The sequence below is a fragment of the Pteronotus mesoamericanus genome, unplaced genomic scaffold, assembly GCF_021234165.1.
Source record: "Pteronotus mesoamericanus isolate MK-2021 breed Mesoamerican mustached bat unplaced genomic scaffold, CSHL_Meso_final contig_246, whole genome shotgun sequence".
Lineage (NCBI taxonomy): Eukaryota > Metazoa > Chordata > Mammalia > Chiroptera > Mormoopidae > Pteronotus > Pteronotus mesoamericanus.
In genome coordinates this window covers 8,750,467-8,768,989 of record NW_026555104.1, presented here as the reverse complement: position 1 = coordinate 8,768,989, position 18,523 = coordinate 8,750,467, and the positions used below count along the sequence as shown (strand labels likewise).

Genomic DNA, 18,523 nt, shown 5'->3' with positions numbered 1-18,523 from the left:
GGAGCTTATTGTCAATGAATGTTAAAAAGTAAGGACATACATATAAATGGATACTAAGTTGGAACTTAAGTGTAATTTAGACCTCATTTGGGATAAATGTAATATGTTAAGGGATCATATATCAGAAATAGGACGTTTTGCTTAAATATTTGATTCATGAGAAATGTTTGTCAAATTCAGATGTCAATGAAGAACTTCCAGCTAGAAGGAAACGAAATCGTGAAGATGGGGAAAAGACATTTGTTGCACAAATGACAGTGTTTGATAAAAACAGGTAATGCTGATGGACAAGTGAGGCTACCATAATGTTCTGGGTATCTTTTTATTCTGAAGCAGAAGGTAGTGGTGACGATATTTCTTTGCCTTTGTTTCCCTTTGTTCTTATTGACTTAAAAAACAAAAAATGCTAATACTTTTTTCTTTATTACATAGAAAGCAATAAACACAGATGAGGAACAGTTTGAATGGCTCAGTTAAGATTGTTTATTTGGCAAGTGTTTTTTGCGTTTCTGCTCCTTGTCAGACACTGTTCTAGGCAGTGAGAAGGCAACAAAATCTTTGCATTCATGGAGCTTAACTTTAGTGGAAGAAACATACACAACCCCTCCAAAAGAAATTATGTTAACTGATGTCCCTTAGTGGTGAGTGCTGTGAAGAAAAATAAAAAGAATAAATGGTTATTATATAGAGAAAAATCTCTGAGAGAAGGTAATATTTGAGCAGAGACCTGAATGAAGTGGGCGTTGTTTTGAGATGATGTTTTTACTAAAATTAGAAAGAATATTGTGTGTAATCATTGTATAGTTCTCCATGTGCACTTGGCACAGGGCAGCAAAGAACACTTGGTTTTATAATCATCTCGGCAGTTTTCATTTGGGAATGAAGCATCTAGTGCCAGTAAAAGAAGAAATAGGAAGCAAATGCAGCATTCTCTGACAGGTGAAACCTATACATGACTTAAGTCTTGTCACAGGCTGCTCGCTGGTATGTATAGGAGAAAGAGCCAAGTGTAGCAACCAGTACATTCCTTGAACTCTTTAAAAAGTACAAGATTGTTTCTTTAATATCACCTACTAGCCACCATGTAAAGAAAGGTATATAGGCTTTGAACAGGAAGGCAAAGATGATTAGTAGTAATAATACCACAGATTTGGCTATCAGATTGTCTTAGAATATGTCACTTAATATTACTGCTCACAGAAAATGTAGTGTCTTTTTAACATTCGAATGTGGATCAAATATTTAAGTGGAAAACAACAAACAAATGTAGCAGGAGATAGCTATTATGTCTGTGAGAAGCAACGTAGGGTGTGGCATGCTGGGCTTCACTGATGTTGGTAAATGTGCTTTCTTAGCATGGGGAGGCGTGTTGTATTCTTTTTTAAATTCTTCTATATATTACCTTACACATAATATTAGCATACTGTTACCCATATTACACCTTACATATATTAACATAGTCCTTCTACATGTGAAATACTCCTTTTTTTTTTTTTTTTTTTTTTTAATGATAAAATGTACCAAGAAAAAACCATGGGAGAGTTTTCCCCCAACTTATTTTGAAAATTCCCAAACCTATAAAAAAGTTAAAAGGACAATACAGGTAACTAATGCCCATATACCCTTTATCTAGATTCATCAGTTAACATTTTACCACATTTAGTTTATTTGTGAGTGTATATTTTGTTTTTATGATGAACCACTTGAAAGTTTGATTATGACACTCTACTTCATTTCTCCTAAATACTTTAGGATATGTCTCCTAAGAACAAGAATATTTCCCTCCATAATCACAAGACACTTATAGTATAAAGGAAATTTAATGTAATATAATACTATCTTCCCAGTTGACTCCAATAATGTCCTTTATAGCTCTAGCCTTGTTTTCCCCAAATTGAGAACTGTGATCTATAGCCACTTAGTTGCCATCCAGTCAGTCTGCTTGAAAATGGAATAGTTGTCCAGTTTTTTGTTATTTACTTTTGTGACAGTTTTTTAAAGTACATGTGTGTAGTTTGGCAGAATGTCTCAATTTGGGCTTTTGTATTTGGTCCCTTAATAAATAGACTCAGCATAGATAAACATTTTGGGCAGAAACTAAATAGTGGTGTGTTCTTTGCACATCACAGACATATAATATTTGATCACTTGGTTAAGGTGGTATCACCATATTTCTCCATTGTATCAGTACCTTTCCCCTTTAGTTAGTTAATATGTAATCTCTATGCCAATATATGAAACTGGGTAAATGTCCTTTTTCACCCCAACCCCAAGGTGCTGCCTTTTACCCAGCAGCTGGCATCCATTGAGAATTCTTGATTGAATAAATTAGTCCCATGGCAGCTGTCAGTTGGTAACTTCTATCATTTCTTCCACATTTCTTGGCCATTTCTTGTAAAGAAGAGCATTCCTTCCCTCAACTTTAAAAAAAAATTCAGTAGGGATTAACAAATTCCATTTTTATTCAATCCGTTTTAACCTATTCCTGTGGTTATTCATTTTAATGCTCAAATTGCCCTAGAATTGATCAGAAGCCCAAGCAGGCTCCTGTGTCCTTTTGACTTACGTTGTTTATTTTTTGTTTTTCCTTATTTTCTGGAGTAGTCAGATATCACAGGTTTACATTCTCCTTTTTCTGCTTCTGCTCTGAAATTGGTCATTTTTTCAAAGAATCTTAGTTCCTTTTAGTAGAGGAAAGTACCATATTTTGCTGTGTATAATGCACTACTGTGTATAATATGCACCCACATTTTTGGCCTACACTTTTGGGGGGGAAATCTTTCAGTTTTTAAATTCAGTTATTATTTATATTTAGAAACAAAACCAGTTATTGCATTTCAGGATATTATGTTGCATACAGGCATTGTTAATGCTTACTAGAGTTACACATTTAACATAAGCATAAATAAAAGAATTAAAAATATTTATATAGATATGGAATTAGAACTACCCGTGTATAATCCACACCTTTATTTTTCCCTCAAAAATTTGGGCAAAAACGTGCATTACACACAGCAAAATGTGGTATTTGCAAGCCAAGATCTGAGGGGTTAGGTGTGTAAAAATTCTTTTTTATAATCTCAGAGAAATTAAAGTCTCCTTAAAGAATAACCAGAACTCAAAAACTATGTAGAAAAAGTATGAAATACTAAACAAAATTTTAAAAACTTCTGAAAACAAGTCAAGAATAACAAGTATGGAAAATTAATTTTAACTAATACTGTAGTTGGATGTCTTATTCCTTTAATATAAAAAGGATCATACTAAGTGAAAAAAACACCACAGCCCCTTAGAAAAATGAGTGAGAGATATGATAAAAATGTTCACAAAAAAAAGAAAATATTTATGGTTCTTAAACAATAAAAGATAAGACATCTGTATATAAAAGTACACTGAGATGTCATTTTTTTTCACTTACCAGTTTGGCAGAGATCAAAAAAACTTGATAAAGCACTATTGATCAGGCTTTGGGGAAAAAGGGCCTCCTCATACATTACAGGTAGGAGGGTAAATTCGATTGAACCTATCAAATGTACAGTCATAAAATAGAGTATTATGTAGATGCATGAAGGAAGCTCCTTTACAATTTAGAAGTATATGAATGTATTACCTATGTAAATAAAATTAACTTTTTAAAATAGTAAGTTAAAATAGTTTTGCAAATAGACTGTTGAAATAGAATAAATTCAAGTACAGCATAAAGACAGAAATTCCTAAGTCTCAAAATCATTGTGTTAAAGAGTCGGTCTTTGGAGACGGACTACCTGGATTTAATTGCTAGCTCTGGCTACTCTGTCATCTTAAGGCAAGTTACTTAACCTCTCTATTCTTCATTTTTCTCTTCTGAAAAATTGGAGTAGTAGCATCTTCATAGAGCTTTTGGGAAGATTAAATGAATTGTGTAAAAGTCTTTAAAATAGTGCCTGGCACATCGTAAGCACTCAATAAATGTTAGCTATTACCACCTAACAGAGTTCTCTAAGACTGATGAGGAGATGCCAGATTCTTCTTGCTATATACAAAAAAAATTATTGAGCATGATTGAAGAATGGTGTTTAGGGTAGTAGTGTTACCAGTGTTTAAAAGTATGGAAAAATAATATAAACTGTATATACACACATATATATGTACATACACATTAAAACTATACTGTAGGTATGGGTATAATTTAGTTAATTCTTTGCTTCAGCTGGTATTTCATTTATTCATTTACTAATGAAATGTTTATTGAGCACCTATATGTGCCAGGTGCCCCCAGGATCTTAGTTATTAGAGTTGTCATTCTAATCATAAATTGGATTACTTGTCAAGTATAAAAGTCAAGAACTCTAGTTCAAATATTACAATAGTTAAAAATATCAGGCATAATTCTTAGTGGTCCCCCTAAGACAAGTATTGTAACACTCCCATTTTTACAAATACAAAGCCTGCACATATACTTTATACTTAATGTTTAAAACTTAGTAACTAAGTTTTGAAACCTTAGGTATATTACACTTTAAATGTTTAAAGTTTGAGTAGCTACATTAATAAAATAATTCTCTAGTAATAGTGGAAATCATTAGAATTGCTTTTGTCAAGAATGGAGTATAGGTGTATTTTAAAATTTTGTTGGGTATATAAGCTAGTTCATAAATTTAGTAAATGCTTTTTAGTATAAATCTAAAGATGTAGAATTTGTGTACTTACAATAATAACACAGGTTACTTTAAAGTGTATGTGTTTGTCTAACAGGCGCTTACAGCTTTTAGATGGGGAGTATGAAGTAGCGATGCAGGAAATGGAAGAATGTCCAATAAGCAAGAAAAGAGCAACATGGGAGACTATTCTTGATGGGAAGGTATGGACTGCTTAGAAGGTTGAGCACGTTATAGATACGAACTCCCATTTTTTATTGATGGTTTCTCCCCCAAATGCATATTCATGTCGGAAGTAGAGTCCTTTGTGTTTGTATTTGGAAAACAGACAAAATTATCTAGTGAGCGTATTTAATGGAGGGCATCCTCCTTGGAGCCAGACCAAGTTCAGATTTTTACTCTTAGCTATGTGGCATCTGGCAAGTTACTTAAGCTTTGTGTCTCAATTTTCTCATCTGTAAAACAAGGCATAGAATTGATGGATTAAATGAAATAATGAAGTGTGTTTAGCACCGTGCCTGGCATAAAATAAGTGCTCAATAAATGTTAATTGCTATTTTCAATTCCATTCATAGCAACAGTAGGTAACATGATGACTAGAAATAAATTTATCAAGAAAATGAAGCACACTTTAACTCTTCTAAGAGATTTAAATAGGCATACATACATTTATTGAATAGGCAGGCTCAGTGGAATGTCATTTATTTCTAACTGTATTAGGTCAGTGTACCATCATAATCAAAATCCTAAAAGGATTTTCTTAAGCATTAAAAATAGTCTCAAGTAAACCTAGAACAATATGTAATAATATTAAGGGAAATTATGGAAAAGTTTTCTGAGAACCTTTCCTTACCAAAGGGTAGAACATACTAAAAGTTAAAAGAACTTAAATGGTGTGGTGAAAGCATAGGAATAGACAGACAGATCGCTAAAGCATAGTTCTGAAATAGTTTCATATACATTTGGGATTTAGTCATGATAAAAGAGGTGTTAGATCTGTGTGGGAAAGAAAGGCTGTTCATTAATTGTGACAGCTGGTCTCTAGCCAACTGGAAATAAACTTAGACCTAATAAATTCCAGAAGGCTCATAAATGTAAGTGTAAAAATTAATATATAACAAAAAAAGTAGGTGAATATTCATATAATCTTACTATGAGGAGAGCTCTTCAAAGTGTAATGCAGTAGCTAAGATGCATATAAAGAAAATGACTACAGTGAATTATTTCTAGATACAAAAACCTGAATTTAAAAACAAATGATGGACTGGGAAAATATAGCATACCAAAGGCTAATATATTGAATACATAGTTTTATAAATCAATAACAGAAAGGTAAGCAATCTAATTATAAAAATGGCTAAAGGACAATCAGGCAGTTCTTAACAAATGTAAGACGGCCAGCAAATTCAAAAGTATTCCAAGACATGAAAACAAAATCGGGTACCTCTTTTGAATACAGTTTAAAAGGTTGACAGTTTTTAGTTGGATATGTAAGGACATATACTCTCAAACAGTGCTTTAGTGTAAGAATAAGTTTGTACATCCTTACTGGAGGGCAGACGGACAATATGGGTAAAATTTTAAATTGTACAGTTAGATATGTAGTCATTAACAATTTTATTTCCACCATTTTGTAACAAGATAGCAACTGGTAAATGAAAAGATACAAGTAACAGGTTTTGTCAAAATTTTTAAATAGTGAAAAATTAGAAACACTTTATTGTAAAAAGCCATTAAAAAGAACAATACTTTGACACAATTTCCGTGGTATTTGATTTTTATGTAATTGTATAGGTGCTCTCACTACTTCTAAAATAAATGGTAACAGTGATTAGTTATAGGTGGTAGGATTTCAAGTAATTTTTATTTCTTTATACTTATATATGGTATTAGAATTTTCTACAGGTATTTATTATCTTTATGTTTTGATTTCTTATGTAAAGTTTGCTAGGCTTTATCCATGAGACAATAAAGATTGTATCTATATGGGTTGTTGGTTTTTCCCAAGAAATTGTTTGAGGCAATGTGAAATGGCACCCTTTTAAGTCAAATCATGTAGATTTGCTTCTTTTTAAAAACTGTGATATTCATTTAAATAAATGTCCCATTAACCAGTGCTATTTTAATGGATAATTTGTTAAATTTTTTTACATTTCCAAGAATGTAATGAATATGTTTATACATGTATCTCTTTGCATTGCAAGTATTTTTATAAAATAAATTCCTAGATAAGGCCCTGGCTGGTGAGGCTCAGTGGCTTAAGCACCAGCCTGAGGACCATAGGATCACCAGTTCGATTTCCAGTCAAGGTACATGCCAGGGTTGTGGGCCAGGTTCTCTACTCTTTCTCCCTCCTCTCCTCTTTCTCTAAAAATAAATAAATATATATTATTTTCTTCTTTAATTTTTATTTTTTTAAATTTTTTATTGTTCAAATACGTTTGTCTCCACCTTACCTCCACCTCTCTCTCTCCCCTGCCCCACCTACCCTCACCTCCCACCTTCAGTCCTTCCCCACTTTTGCTTTGTCCATGGGTCCTCCATACATGCTCCCCGATTTGACCCGTTTCCCTTCCTCTCCCCATCACCCACCCCCGTACCTTCCCTCCTGTCACTGTCGGCCTCCTTTTTCTTTCAATGTTGCTGGTTAAATTTTTTTTTTTTAAGATAAATTCATAGATAGGGACTCACTATGTCAAAACTAGTTTATATGACCACATTTTAATCTTATTCCAGTCTAAAATTACAGTTTTAAGAGGATTATTTGTAATAAAGATGCAGGAGAAATTTAGGCTTATATGGCAGTAAAATAAATAGGAGCTTGTATGTCCAAGAGGCAGTTGGAGATACATGGGTTTAGAACTCAAGTATAAAGAATGGAGAACTAATTTGGGATCATCAGCCAAATAATAGGTAAATCCTGGAGGATGGATGAGAGATAGGGACACATGGCGAAATGTTAGCTAGGAACTAAGAAGACCAAGAAAAGAGTAAGTGATTAGAGGTGAAGGAGGGAAGCTAAGATAGTTCATTGTGCCAAAACCTAAGGAAGAGAAACAAGGGCAGCCATCAGTGAAGCTAAGAGAAGTCAAGGGAAACTGCTATTGGAACTGTTCAACTTAGAAAGTAATTAGTCATCTAACAGTGTCTGCAAACTGACAGGCTTTGGGTACTGCAGTTTTCTTGTTTTTAGAGACATTTTTAATTGGTTAACAACATAAAAAGAGTAAGATTTCCCATTAGAACTTGGACTTCTGACTTCTTTCAAAAAGTGAAACTCTGGCTGTGCTGGGCCAGTGTTTGCACATGGCAACAGTTTAGCTACTGCGCAGTGGCTGCCTTTTTAAAACAACCTGAGCTCTCCAGTACTATGGTCTCTACTGTGCTGTACATTTACTTGGCTTGCCTGGCCATCGTTATAGGCATTTTGAATTTTCAAGGAAAAACTGTTGATTTCAATCAAGTTCACATTAACTTTAAATATGTTTTATGTTTGTACAGTGTTTCTGAGTTCATTATACAGAATCTTCTTCACTCTTTTCATGTTTTTTTTTCTTTTTTAGAGGCTGCCTCCATTTGAAACATTTTCTCAGGGACCTACGTTACAGTTCACTCTTCGTTGGACAGGAGAGACCAATGATAAATCTACAGCTCCTATTGCCAAGCCTCTTGCCACTAGAAATTCAGAGAGTCTCCATCAAGAAAACAAGCCTGGTTCAGTTAAACCTACTCAAACAATTGGTAAGAAAACATTGCTGTAAGAATAATGCTTTGCAGAGTTCAGGCTTAGGCTTTAGATTAATTCGTTTGTCTCTTGCTCCAAAAATTTTTTTTTGGGAAATATTTGACATTAGACAAATTATGAGCCATGGTTAATTAGGGTTCTTTATAACACAAAGTTTTGTGTAATAGCACAGATCAACAGACCTTTAGCTAAAACCTTTATGTCAGATGTGTCTGGGATTTTTTTTTTTTAATTTTAGAAGCATGATACACTATATAGTATATATGTCATATATATATGACACATCCAGATGAGGTCTTGTAGATAGCCTATGCCAACTTAGAACAAATTTTCCCACTTAATAAATTTGCCTCAAATTCATGAGTTAACTGTTGGTTTTCAGAGCTTTTTAGATTTTGAAATTGCACCTTGATAGAGCTTCGGGATTATATGCTTTTTATAATTCATGTAAAACTTTGTATATATCGTAGAACTAAATTCAGTATTACAGAGTGCTTTTATAATAGAGCTGGAAGAGGATCATCACAACCTGGATTTTTGTGAAGTTAAATTTTGAGTAGTTTTTTAAGAGAGAAAATGTTTACAAATGGAGTTAGCTCTGCTGAGTTAAGGCCCAGGTTGCACTGATCTGTCATTTTGTATCTGCCTAATAGAAACACTCTCCTTGACCTCAGAATATCCAGGTCTGTGTAAAGAAGACAGATGACTTAAGAGAGCTGTCTTTTGACATTGACCACTTATGTACATTAATTGTGTGCAAGTCATTATAAGAGTCAGGTTAAAAAGATATTAAAAATGGCCTGTGTCAGAGAAAAGGATTTCTCAAGTAAATTGTTGTCTGGATACTTCTCAGAATACTCTCTGGCCAGCCAAATAGGTGAAGAGAATTTCAAAGAAACTGAGAAAAAAAGTTGTATACAAGATTGTACATATAAAATAGTTATGTTGGGGAAAATAAAAACATTTTAAGTCTGTAAATAAATATACCAAAATACTTCATTGTGATTATCTCTTGTATTTGGAATGATAATACAATCGTTTTTTACTTAATTTCTATTAAGCCACTACTTAGTGAATGTCCACTCACCTTACCTCACAGTGCTTAAAATATTATGGTGACTGCATATATTTACTTGGGGTTATTTTTATAATGATTCAGGACATGAGGTGGTTTTTAAAGGAAAGTATGGCTCCTGCCAATAAAGACTGAAGTGTGTATGATTAGGAATGTTGATTAAGGGGGATTGTTCCCTTGAGGGTGAGAACAAAAACTGTATTAAATGCCACAAGTAGAATTCCGTGATACCTTTAATGTCTAATTATTTTCACAAAATATATTACTTCATTTAGAAGCAATTATTTGAATTAAATATAAAAGTATGTATTTTCAGCTGTTAAAGAATCATTGACTACAGATCTACAAACGAGAAAAGAAAAAGATACTTCAAATGAAAACCGACAAAAATTAAGAATATTTTATCAGGTAAACATAGCTGACCCTTTTATAAGTCATGAAATGCTTTTGGTTTGCATGTTACATCTAAAATGTTTTCAATATTTAAATAAAAAGAAAGTCTCTGATTTTTCTTTTAACTGTTTTTAAAGGTGATGTTGAAAAAAATATTTTGAGATGTGTAAGTTGGAGCTTTGATTTTGTTTGTTTGTTCTATTTTAAAGTTCCTTTATAACAACAATACAAGACAACAAACTGAAGCACGAGATGACCTGCATTGCCCTTGGTGCACTCTGAACTGCCGCAAACTTTATAGTTTACTCAAGCATCTTAAACTCTGTCATAGCAGATTTATCTTCAATTATGTTGTAAGTAACTTATTTTTTATTAATATTTCATATATTATAAGACAATCTGTCTTTGAAAAATTGTATTTTGTACAGAATACCTAAATTTCTGCATTTGATGGTTTGCTATTTTGTGTGAATTACAATGAGTGATTCAGTTTACATATAGTGCACCTTATTGACTCAGATAATTCTCACACAAACTTTTGTAATTAAGTGGTAATTTCTCTCTTCTTGTTCAGACAAGAGAATTTATAAAATATTATCAAGCCAATAAATGACATAGCCAGGATTTTAACATAGATCTTTTTGACTCAAGGTTCCCTGACTTCTGTTTACCATGCTGGTATACGTCTGGTTAATTTTAGTTTACAGAACATTAAAAATTATAAGTTTCACCTTGCACATGTACTTTATGCCTTTTTTCAAATACTAATAAAAAGTCCTGGATGTGGCTCCAGGAATTGAGCACGAGCCTGTAAACAAAATCAAATACTAATAATTATGAGAAAGGGTGAAAAAAAGAACCACATGCACTTTTTCAATTAAATAAATTGGAGTGATGGGTATTTAGGATAGGATAATTAATAATTTTCTTTTCCTAAACTCCTTGCCATTTTTATTACAGTATCATCCAAAAGGTGCTAGGATAGATGTTTCTATCAATGAGTGTTACGATGGCTCCTATGCAGGAAATCCTCAGGATATTCATCGGCAACCTGGATTTGCTTTTAGTCGCAATGGACCAGTAAAGAGAACACCTATCACACACATTCTTGTGTGCAGGTAGGTAAAAAGGTCATAGAACAAAAGTTTATTCTCTGGCTTTTATTGATGATGGTAGAGGAACAGAGGGAAGCATTAGCTAAGTCTCTGGGTACTATACTGCTTTATAGCCCTAGCTCCTGCTTCTACAGTTTCCTTCCTCCTCACAGCTTTTTCTTGTTTGAAATGTTAATATCACTACTGCTGCAGTGGGTGGGAGTATTAAAGAAGTCTCCTAGTAGATCTAGGTACAAACCTGTAAGAAAGGAATGTAATCTGTTTGGTGTGAAATATAAGGAGCCCTATCCCTATCACTTAATATTACATCAACATTTCTTTTCATTAGGCCAAAACGAACAAAAGCAAGCATGTCTGAATTTCTTGAATCCGAAGATGGAGAAGTAGAACAGCAACGAACATACAGTAGCGGACACAATCGTCTGTATTTCCATAGTGATACTTGTTTACCTCTCCGTCCACAAGAAATGGAAGTAGATAGTGAAGACGAAAAGGATCCTGAATGGCTAAGAGAAAAAACCATTACAGTAATTATTTTTTTTTTATTTTGACAATGATTTTTAATTTTATGATTAAGTTACTTTGTTTGAAAACTATTGTTTAATAATATGAATTAAACTTTTGACTTAGTATAAAGGAACCTTTTCTAAATGAAGGCATTCAGGAATCCACAATTTATAATTATGTCATTTAAAGAGTTATCAAGTAAAGGAAATACATATTTTCTTCTTGTGATTTAATAATGTGTTCATATTATTTATAGGTAACTAGTTGATAACTTAGGAATTCCTTTTTAAAATTACTGCTTAAATAGAAGTTGTTTTTAAGAAATGTTGCCACTTTGCTATATAAAGTTGTATTTTTAGTTACAAAAAAATCTGTTTTTTACATTCTCACAATTTTTTCTTAGAAATACCAATTATTTATTCTGCATTTAATAGGTGTTTTTCTTTTTCTTCCTTTTTAAACATTTTTTTATTTTTAGCAAATTGAGGAATTTTCTGATGTTAATGAAGGAGAGAAAGAAGTGATGAAACTATGGAATCTCCATGTCATGAAGCATGGGTAGGGTATTTCTAAATTTAAATGTTCCATTTCCTTTATATCCTATTTGCTTCCTCACATTCTATAAATCTACATCTGTTAGAATCTTACATACAATTCCATTTATTTAGATACAATGTCCTAAATCTTATCCTAATCCAAAGTATTATAATTGCATAGAGAAAAATGGTGATGCTCAGAGAATGTATAAAGAAGGTGCAAGCTCTAACAGCAGATTTTTATTTTCAATATGTCTCAATTTTTTAATTTTCATTGATTTTATTGCCAGGGAATACAAAAATAAAATGCCAAGTGCTTTATTCCTGGAAATCCTGCAAATTACTTATCACAGTTATTACCATAGTTTTTAAAAATTGCTTAATTATTCAGAATAAAATGTAACTAGCTTTTCTGATTTATTGCCATTTCATAGGAGGCAAGGTAAAACAATCCTTATTTCTCATGCCTTTGTGGCTACAGTATGTTCCAAAGCATTGTTTTTCCTGCAGATCTGCCTCCTTCCTTGTGTGAACTATTTTCCTGTTAATACACATTTTCTTCTCTACCTTCATTATTATTAGATCCTCATTTAAGGGTTTCTTCTATAGCACCAGCAGCCAAAGTTTTTTCATTTATAGATAAGTGAAATAAACGGGAGGGGACACTTCTGTTTCTTAACTCTTGGGTACATAAGATGTTTGGGTGCATGGCCCATAGCCTTTTTTTGTATACACGTACTGCCTTCCCCTAAGTATAGTTTTCACATGTTTAGTGGGTCCTCAAAAAGAAAGAGGAGGAGGATGGCAGATCACACATATGGCTTGCATAGCATTAAATATTTACTATGTAGCTTTTTACAGAAATACTTGGCTGGTCCCCAATTAGGGGAAATAAGTTAGAAGTCAAGTATGTATGCAGAAGCTTCGGTTGAATGTTTTTCCTTTTCTCCTGATATGCTAGTTTCAAGATAAATTTTAGTCACATTATTTTATTGAGTTTTGTTGTAATTCTTTGATCTAAATGTTTTAGTGCAACTCTTGGGGTTCCTTATATACCAGCATAATAAAGTGGTGAATAGTTGGGTAAGCTATTCAGATATTTAAAATATCTATAGGCAGGCTTTATGGACTCTGTTGTACTCTGTTCCAGTGGGTAACTGAGCAGCCATTCTTCTATTTGGTTCTCTTAAATTTTATTCATTGTACATGTCCCCAATTCACCTTCCATCAACACAACCACGCTGTTATCTCATTTGTTATTTGTTGTGACATCTTCATTTTTTCGGAGGTTTACCATGAACTGAAAATGTAGAAACAGTGCTTCTGAAATAGGAAAGTATGTCAAAATCAAGGGAGAGAATAAAGGGGATAGTGTGTGTATAGAGTTAATAAAAGTGGTGCTGGCAGGAGAAATATTTTATACTTTTAATACTGCCATGTAATTAGGGAAAACAGAAATGACATCTATTTAATTAAGTGCTGGTTATATTGTATCTAAATTTTTAAAATGGTAAGCTCATTCAGGTTATTGAATCTCACTTTCACTATAGTTTTACTTTTTGCTAAATCATCACTAGATATGGATAGTCTTACTGTTCTATAATGGTTATCACTGTTCCATTTGACAAAAATGCTTTGTATCACTATTGATATTTTGTGTTGTTTTTATTAAATAGGTTTATTGCTGACAATCAAATGAATCACGCCTGTATGCTGTTTGTAGAAAACTATGGACAGAAAATAATTAAGAAGAATTTATGTCGAAACTTCATGCTTCATCTAGTCAGCATGCATGACTTTAATCTTATTAGCATAATGTCAATAGATAAAGCTGTTACCAAGCTCCGTGAAATGCAGCAAAAATTAGAAAAAGGAGAATCTGCTTCCCCTGCAAATGAAGAAATCACTGAAGAACAAAATGGGACAGCAAATGGATTTAGTGAAATTAACTCAAAAGAGAAAGCTTTGGAAACAGATGGTGTCTCAGGGGTTTCAAAACAGAGCAAAAAACAGAAACTCTGAAAAGGCCTAACCCTGTGTTATGGACAAACACTGAAACTGCATTCTAGGGAGTTCAGCCTCTAGGATAGTTTGGTTTTTGTTTTTTAATCATAGATTCCAAACAGGCATTGTTAGATGAAGTAAATGATTTCAACAAGGATATTTGTATCAGGGTTCTACTTCACTTCATTATGCATCGTTACATGTGTATCAGTTTTATTGAAGTCATTAAAACATTCTTTTGTTTGAGCATGAAAAGCAATACTTCCAAGAAAGTATTTTTAACTTCAGTAATTGTCTTATGAAATAAACTGAGAATATAGAAATTTCATATATTTAAATTTTAATGTTTTTTGCATTTGTGATTGGCTGTTTTCCTATTTTGTAATTGTGAGACATTTCCATGGGAAGGGAAAATTGAAATGTGATATCCTTTTTTAAAAATTGAAGAATTTTGTGACATGTTGCATTACCACTTGCAATCAAAACTTGATCCTTGATTTTGAAATCATTAATCAATTTAAAATGAAAAATTACAACACACAAGATATTTTGCATTGCATATGTTTATTTTACAATTTTAAAATAGCACTTCTTCATCTTATGCCTGTTTGAGATGTTAACTTTTCACATTCAACAGTGAAATGTCATGTTGGTTTATAAGATTACTTACCATTTGTTTTTATGTGGATAATTTTAGTGCATTGCTCACCCAGTATGTTTTTTAAACTTGAATGTTTTGCTGCCCCCCCCAACCCCCTGAGTTAGGTAATCATATGGAAAATTAAATTGTCCACATCAGGATTGTAAACCAAGGGAAGAACAAATTTGAGATTTTTAAGATGCCACATTCGAAGGAAGAAATGTTCTATAAAAACAAACCAGAAAATGTTGTAACATTTTTTTCTTTGCAAGGATGTCTTTGTAACATGTTTTCACAATTAGAATATTCAATACAGATGAGCTGACTTGAATTGTTTTGAATAATTTTCCCTGTGTTATATGTGTTTTATGCACATATTTGCAGTTGGATTTTCTCCAACAGAAAGTGGTTTCACTACTGGCACATTAACAAACACCAATAGATTTTTATCCAACAAGCACTGTGGTTGAGTAACATCACCTCAATATTTTATTATCCTTAAAGATAATTGCATTTTCATATTCTTTATTTATAAAGGAACAATGCTGCTGTAAATACAGGTATTTTTAATTTTTTTATTTCATTCCATCACCATCAGATGCAGTTCCCTATTTTGTTTAATGAAGGGATATATAAGCTTTCTAATGGTGTCTTCAGAAATTTATAAAGTGTAAATACTGATTTGATTGATCTTTAAGATGTGTTTAACTGTGAGGCTATTTAATAGTGTGGATGTGATTTGTCATCCAGTATTAAATTCTTAGTTACTGATTTTGTGTTAAAAATATAGGAAAGAGGGAAACTGCAGCTTTCATTACAGACTCCTTGATTGGTAAGCTCTCCAAATAATGTTACAGTAAACTCTGATCATGCCTCTGGATAGTGGATGTTGAGCATTTCTCTCGGGCTTTAATTTGCTAAAGCTGTGCACATATGTAAAAAAAAAAAAATAGATTATTTTAGGGGAGATGTAGGTGTAGGATTATTGCTTATGTCATTTCTTAAGCAGTTATGCTCTTAATGCTTAAAAGAAGGCTAGCATTGTTTGCACAAAAAGTTGGTGATTCCCTCCCCCAAATAGTAATGAAATTACTTCTGTTGAGTAAACTTTTTATGCCATCTTATAATAAAAGCTGGAAAATCCCTTTGTTTCTATTTATAAAAAAAAAATGCTTTTCTATATGTACCCTTGATAAGAGATTTTGAAGAAATCATGTAAGATGATAAAGCATTTGAATGGTACAGTAGATGTAAAAAAAATCAGTTTAAAAGAACGTTTGTTTTTACATTAAATGTTTATTTGCAATCAAATGATTTTGTACATAAAGTTCAATAATATAAAAAGTTGTGTTCTATTTTGTGTTTATTTTATGCATTGTTAATGTGTGCACTAAAACTTTGGCTTGTTTAGGATAGTAAGGATCCAGAAGTACACCCATCAGTCAGAGTAATAAATTAAGAAAGGACTTCCCAGCTTCCAAAACTGTAAGAAATAAATGTCTTTTGTTTATGCTAAAGGGGAGAAGAAATTAAGGAAAAAGCATAATATGAAACCTGCTTTCAGTTTTAGTAACATCAATTTCAAATTAAGTATATTACATTCTTTATAGTAGTACTTATGTCAGTATTGACAGCTACCCATTTTTGGTTGTGAATCATTTTTTTTCATGTCTTTTTTAATGGAAAAGAGTATCTTGGCTTTCCAAAAGCTCAGATAGAGAGGAATACAAAATAGCTATAAGGCGATGCTGTGTAATAAAATGCTACACTACATGCCATGAGGGTCAGTAGTTGTAGAAGTTAAGAGTTGGGGAAAACTTGACAGAAGAGTTCACAATTCAGCTGGTCTTGCTTTATTTACTAGCAACAGCATTTTGTCTGTACAGGTTTTTGTGTATTGAGCTGATTGCCCCTCTTTTTCCAGAGCTCACTATGTGCGTTTAGGTACTTTACTCCTCATTAGACTGCTAAGTCCATCTCACTGACTTTAGTACCAGTGGTCTTAACTGGTGCTCAGATATTTGGCGACATGATGAGGCTTTATGTGCCAGTAAAGGTCTGGATTTCAGGCAGAAGTATTTAGAGATTGACTGCACAGATACCACAAATCAATTTGTATTTTAGGTGAGCGACAGGTAAAAGAATTTGGGAGGAAGAGAATCTGCATAGGTAGAATCACTAGAATGTTGTAAAACACTGCCTGTCTTAAGGTGCTCAAGAAGTAATTGTTGAATGGTAGTTGCAATACAGAGGGATGAACATGCACTAAATAGAGGAATGAGGCCAAGAGGAGTTTCAAAAAGGAATCCCGTAACAAAATTAAAATGGCAATTTCAAGGGAGTTAAGTCATAGAAAACAGGATTAATGAGCTTATTAAGTGAAAATTGAGCTGGAGAAATTTATTACAAAGTATGAAAAATGGGGCCACACCAAGAGGAAGACAGGGGAAGATTTGGAGGAGAGTCAGAAGGTTGAGTATAATTGCATACTGACAGGAAGAAACAAGACCCAAGATAAAAGTTACCCAACAAAAGGAGTAAGATCAAGAACAGGGATGGATTCAGCTTGCTACAGAAAGTTTGCTAGTAACATCTGGCAAGGAATGGGGAAATAGGCACTCAAGATGTTTCTGGTGGTAACTGAAAAATTTTTAAAAATTTTTAAAAGTACTAAAGGGAATGAAACAAAAGTAAAAACACTTTTAAATATATGAATGTAATAAACTGATGAATCCTTTAAATGTTTTTGATGGGACAATAAATTGGTACAACCTCTACAGAGGGCAATCCAGTACTTTCTATTAAAATGATAATGAATTTCATCTTTGCCCAAACAACTCCATCTTTAGGAATTTATCTTAGAGGCTAAGTAGGGAGACAGAACTTTTACCCCACCAGGCAATGGTGAGGACCCCTACCCACTGTGGTGACAGGACCCTGGACTTCATCCCCACTAGCAGTAATGAGGTTCCTCTCCCTCTCTCCGGTGGAGAGTCAGACCATGGCCCAAAGTGCTGGGGCGACCCCAGTGCAGTGTCAGTGGAGAGAATACAGGGAACCAGAATTCCCATACCAGTGCAGCAGTATTAAGTCTCCTCTTGGCTGTCAGTGGAGGCTGAGTGGAAACCACACTTCTATTACCTCCATTTGGAAGTAATGAGGCAGTGCTCCTCCCCTCCGTCTTCCACTAGAGTAGTGCCAAAAAGCCAGCTGAAACAGAAGATGTAAATAAGATCCAGAGTCTCAACACAAAAATGTCCACATTTCAATAGAAAAACACTTGTCACAGCAAGAGCCATTAAGATCTGCAACTGAAAGAAGACAACAGATACCAACACTAGGCTGACAAAGATTTTAAAGCAGCTGTTACTAGTTTTCTGCAGAAAAACAATACAGAATTGCGGAGGCTGAGAAACCTCATGATCTTCCTTCAAGGTGGGAACCGAGGAAAGCCAATGGTGTAGATTCCAGTCCAGATCTGAAGGCCCTAAAACCAGGAGTGCCAAAGGTAGAAGATCCGTGTCCCAGCTCGCTAGTGAGGCAGAGAGTGAATTCAACCTTTGCCTTTTTGTCCTATTCAGGCCCTCAGGAAATTGGATGGTGCTCACCCATGTTGAGGAGGGCATCTGCTTTACTCAGTCTATCGATTCAAATGCTAGTCTCTTCCAGAAACATCCTCACAGACATACCCATTAAAATGTTTACCTACCTGAACATCACTTAGCCCAGTCAAGCAGAAACATAAGACTAACCATCACAGCAACCATGATAACAATGTTTCAATAAGTAATTATGAATACACACTTAAAACATGGGAAAATGCCTCAAGCAAATTAGAATACAGAAAATCTTAGCAGAGAAATAGAACATT

At 33.5% G+C, this 18,523-nt stretch overlaps 1 protein-coding gene across 2 annotated transcripts in view; it reads left to right on the top strand.

Moving 5' to 3' along the window:
- SUZ12 (SUZ12 polycomb repressive complex 2 subunit) overlaps positions 1-15,921 on the top strand; it is a 40,204-nt gene extending 24,283 nt beyond the window's left edge. For both annotated transcript variants that reach the window (XM_054573157.1, XM_054573156.1), the window contains 9 exons: positions 181-274; positions 4,735-4,840; positions 8,201-8,378; positions 9,774-9,865; positions 10,060-10,203; positions 10,811-10,968; positions 11,294-11,492; positions 11,951-12,030; positions 13,685-15,921. In XM_054573157.1, coding sequence (XP_054429132.1) covers positions 181-274; positions 4,735-4,840; positions 8,201-8,378; positions 9,774-9,865; positions 10,060-10,203; positions 10,811-10,968; positions 11,294-11,492; positions 11,951-12,030; positions 13,685-14,030 — 1,397 coding nt within the window. In that variant the 3' untranslated portion in view covers positions 14,031-15,921. The remainder of the gene's footprint in view (positions 1-180; positions 275-4,734; positions 4,841-8,200; positions 8,379-9,773; positions 9,866-10,059; positions 10,204-10,810; positions 10,969-11,293; positions 11,493-11,950; positions 12,031-13,684) is intronic.
- The last annotated feature ends 2,602 nt before the right edge of the window (positions 15,922-18,523 follow it).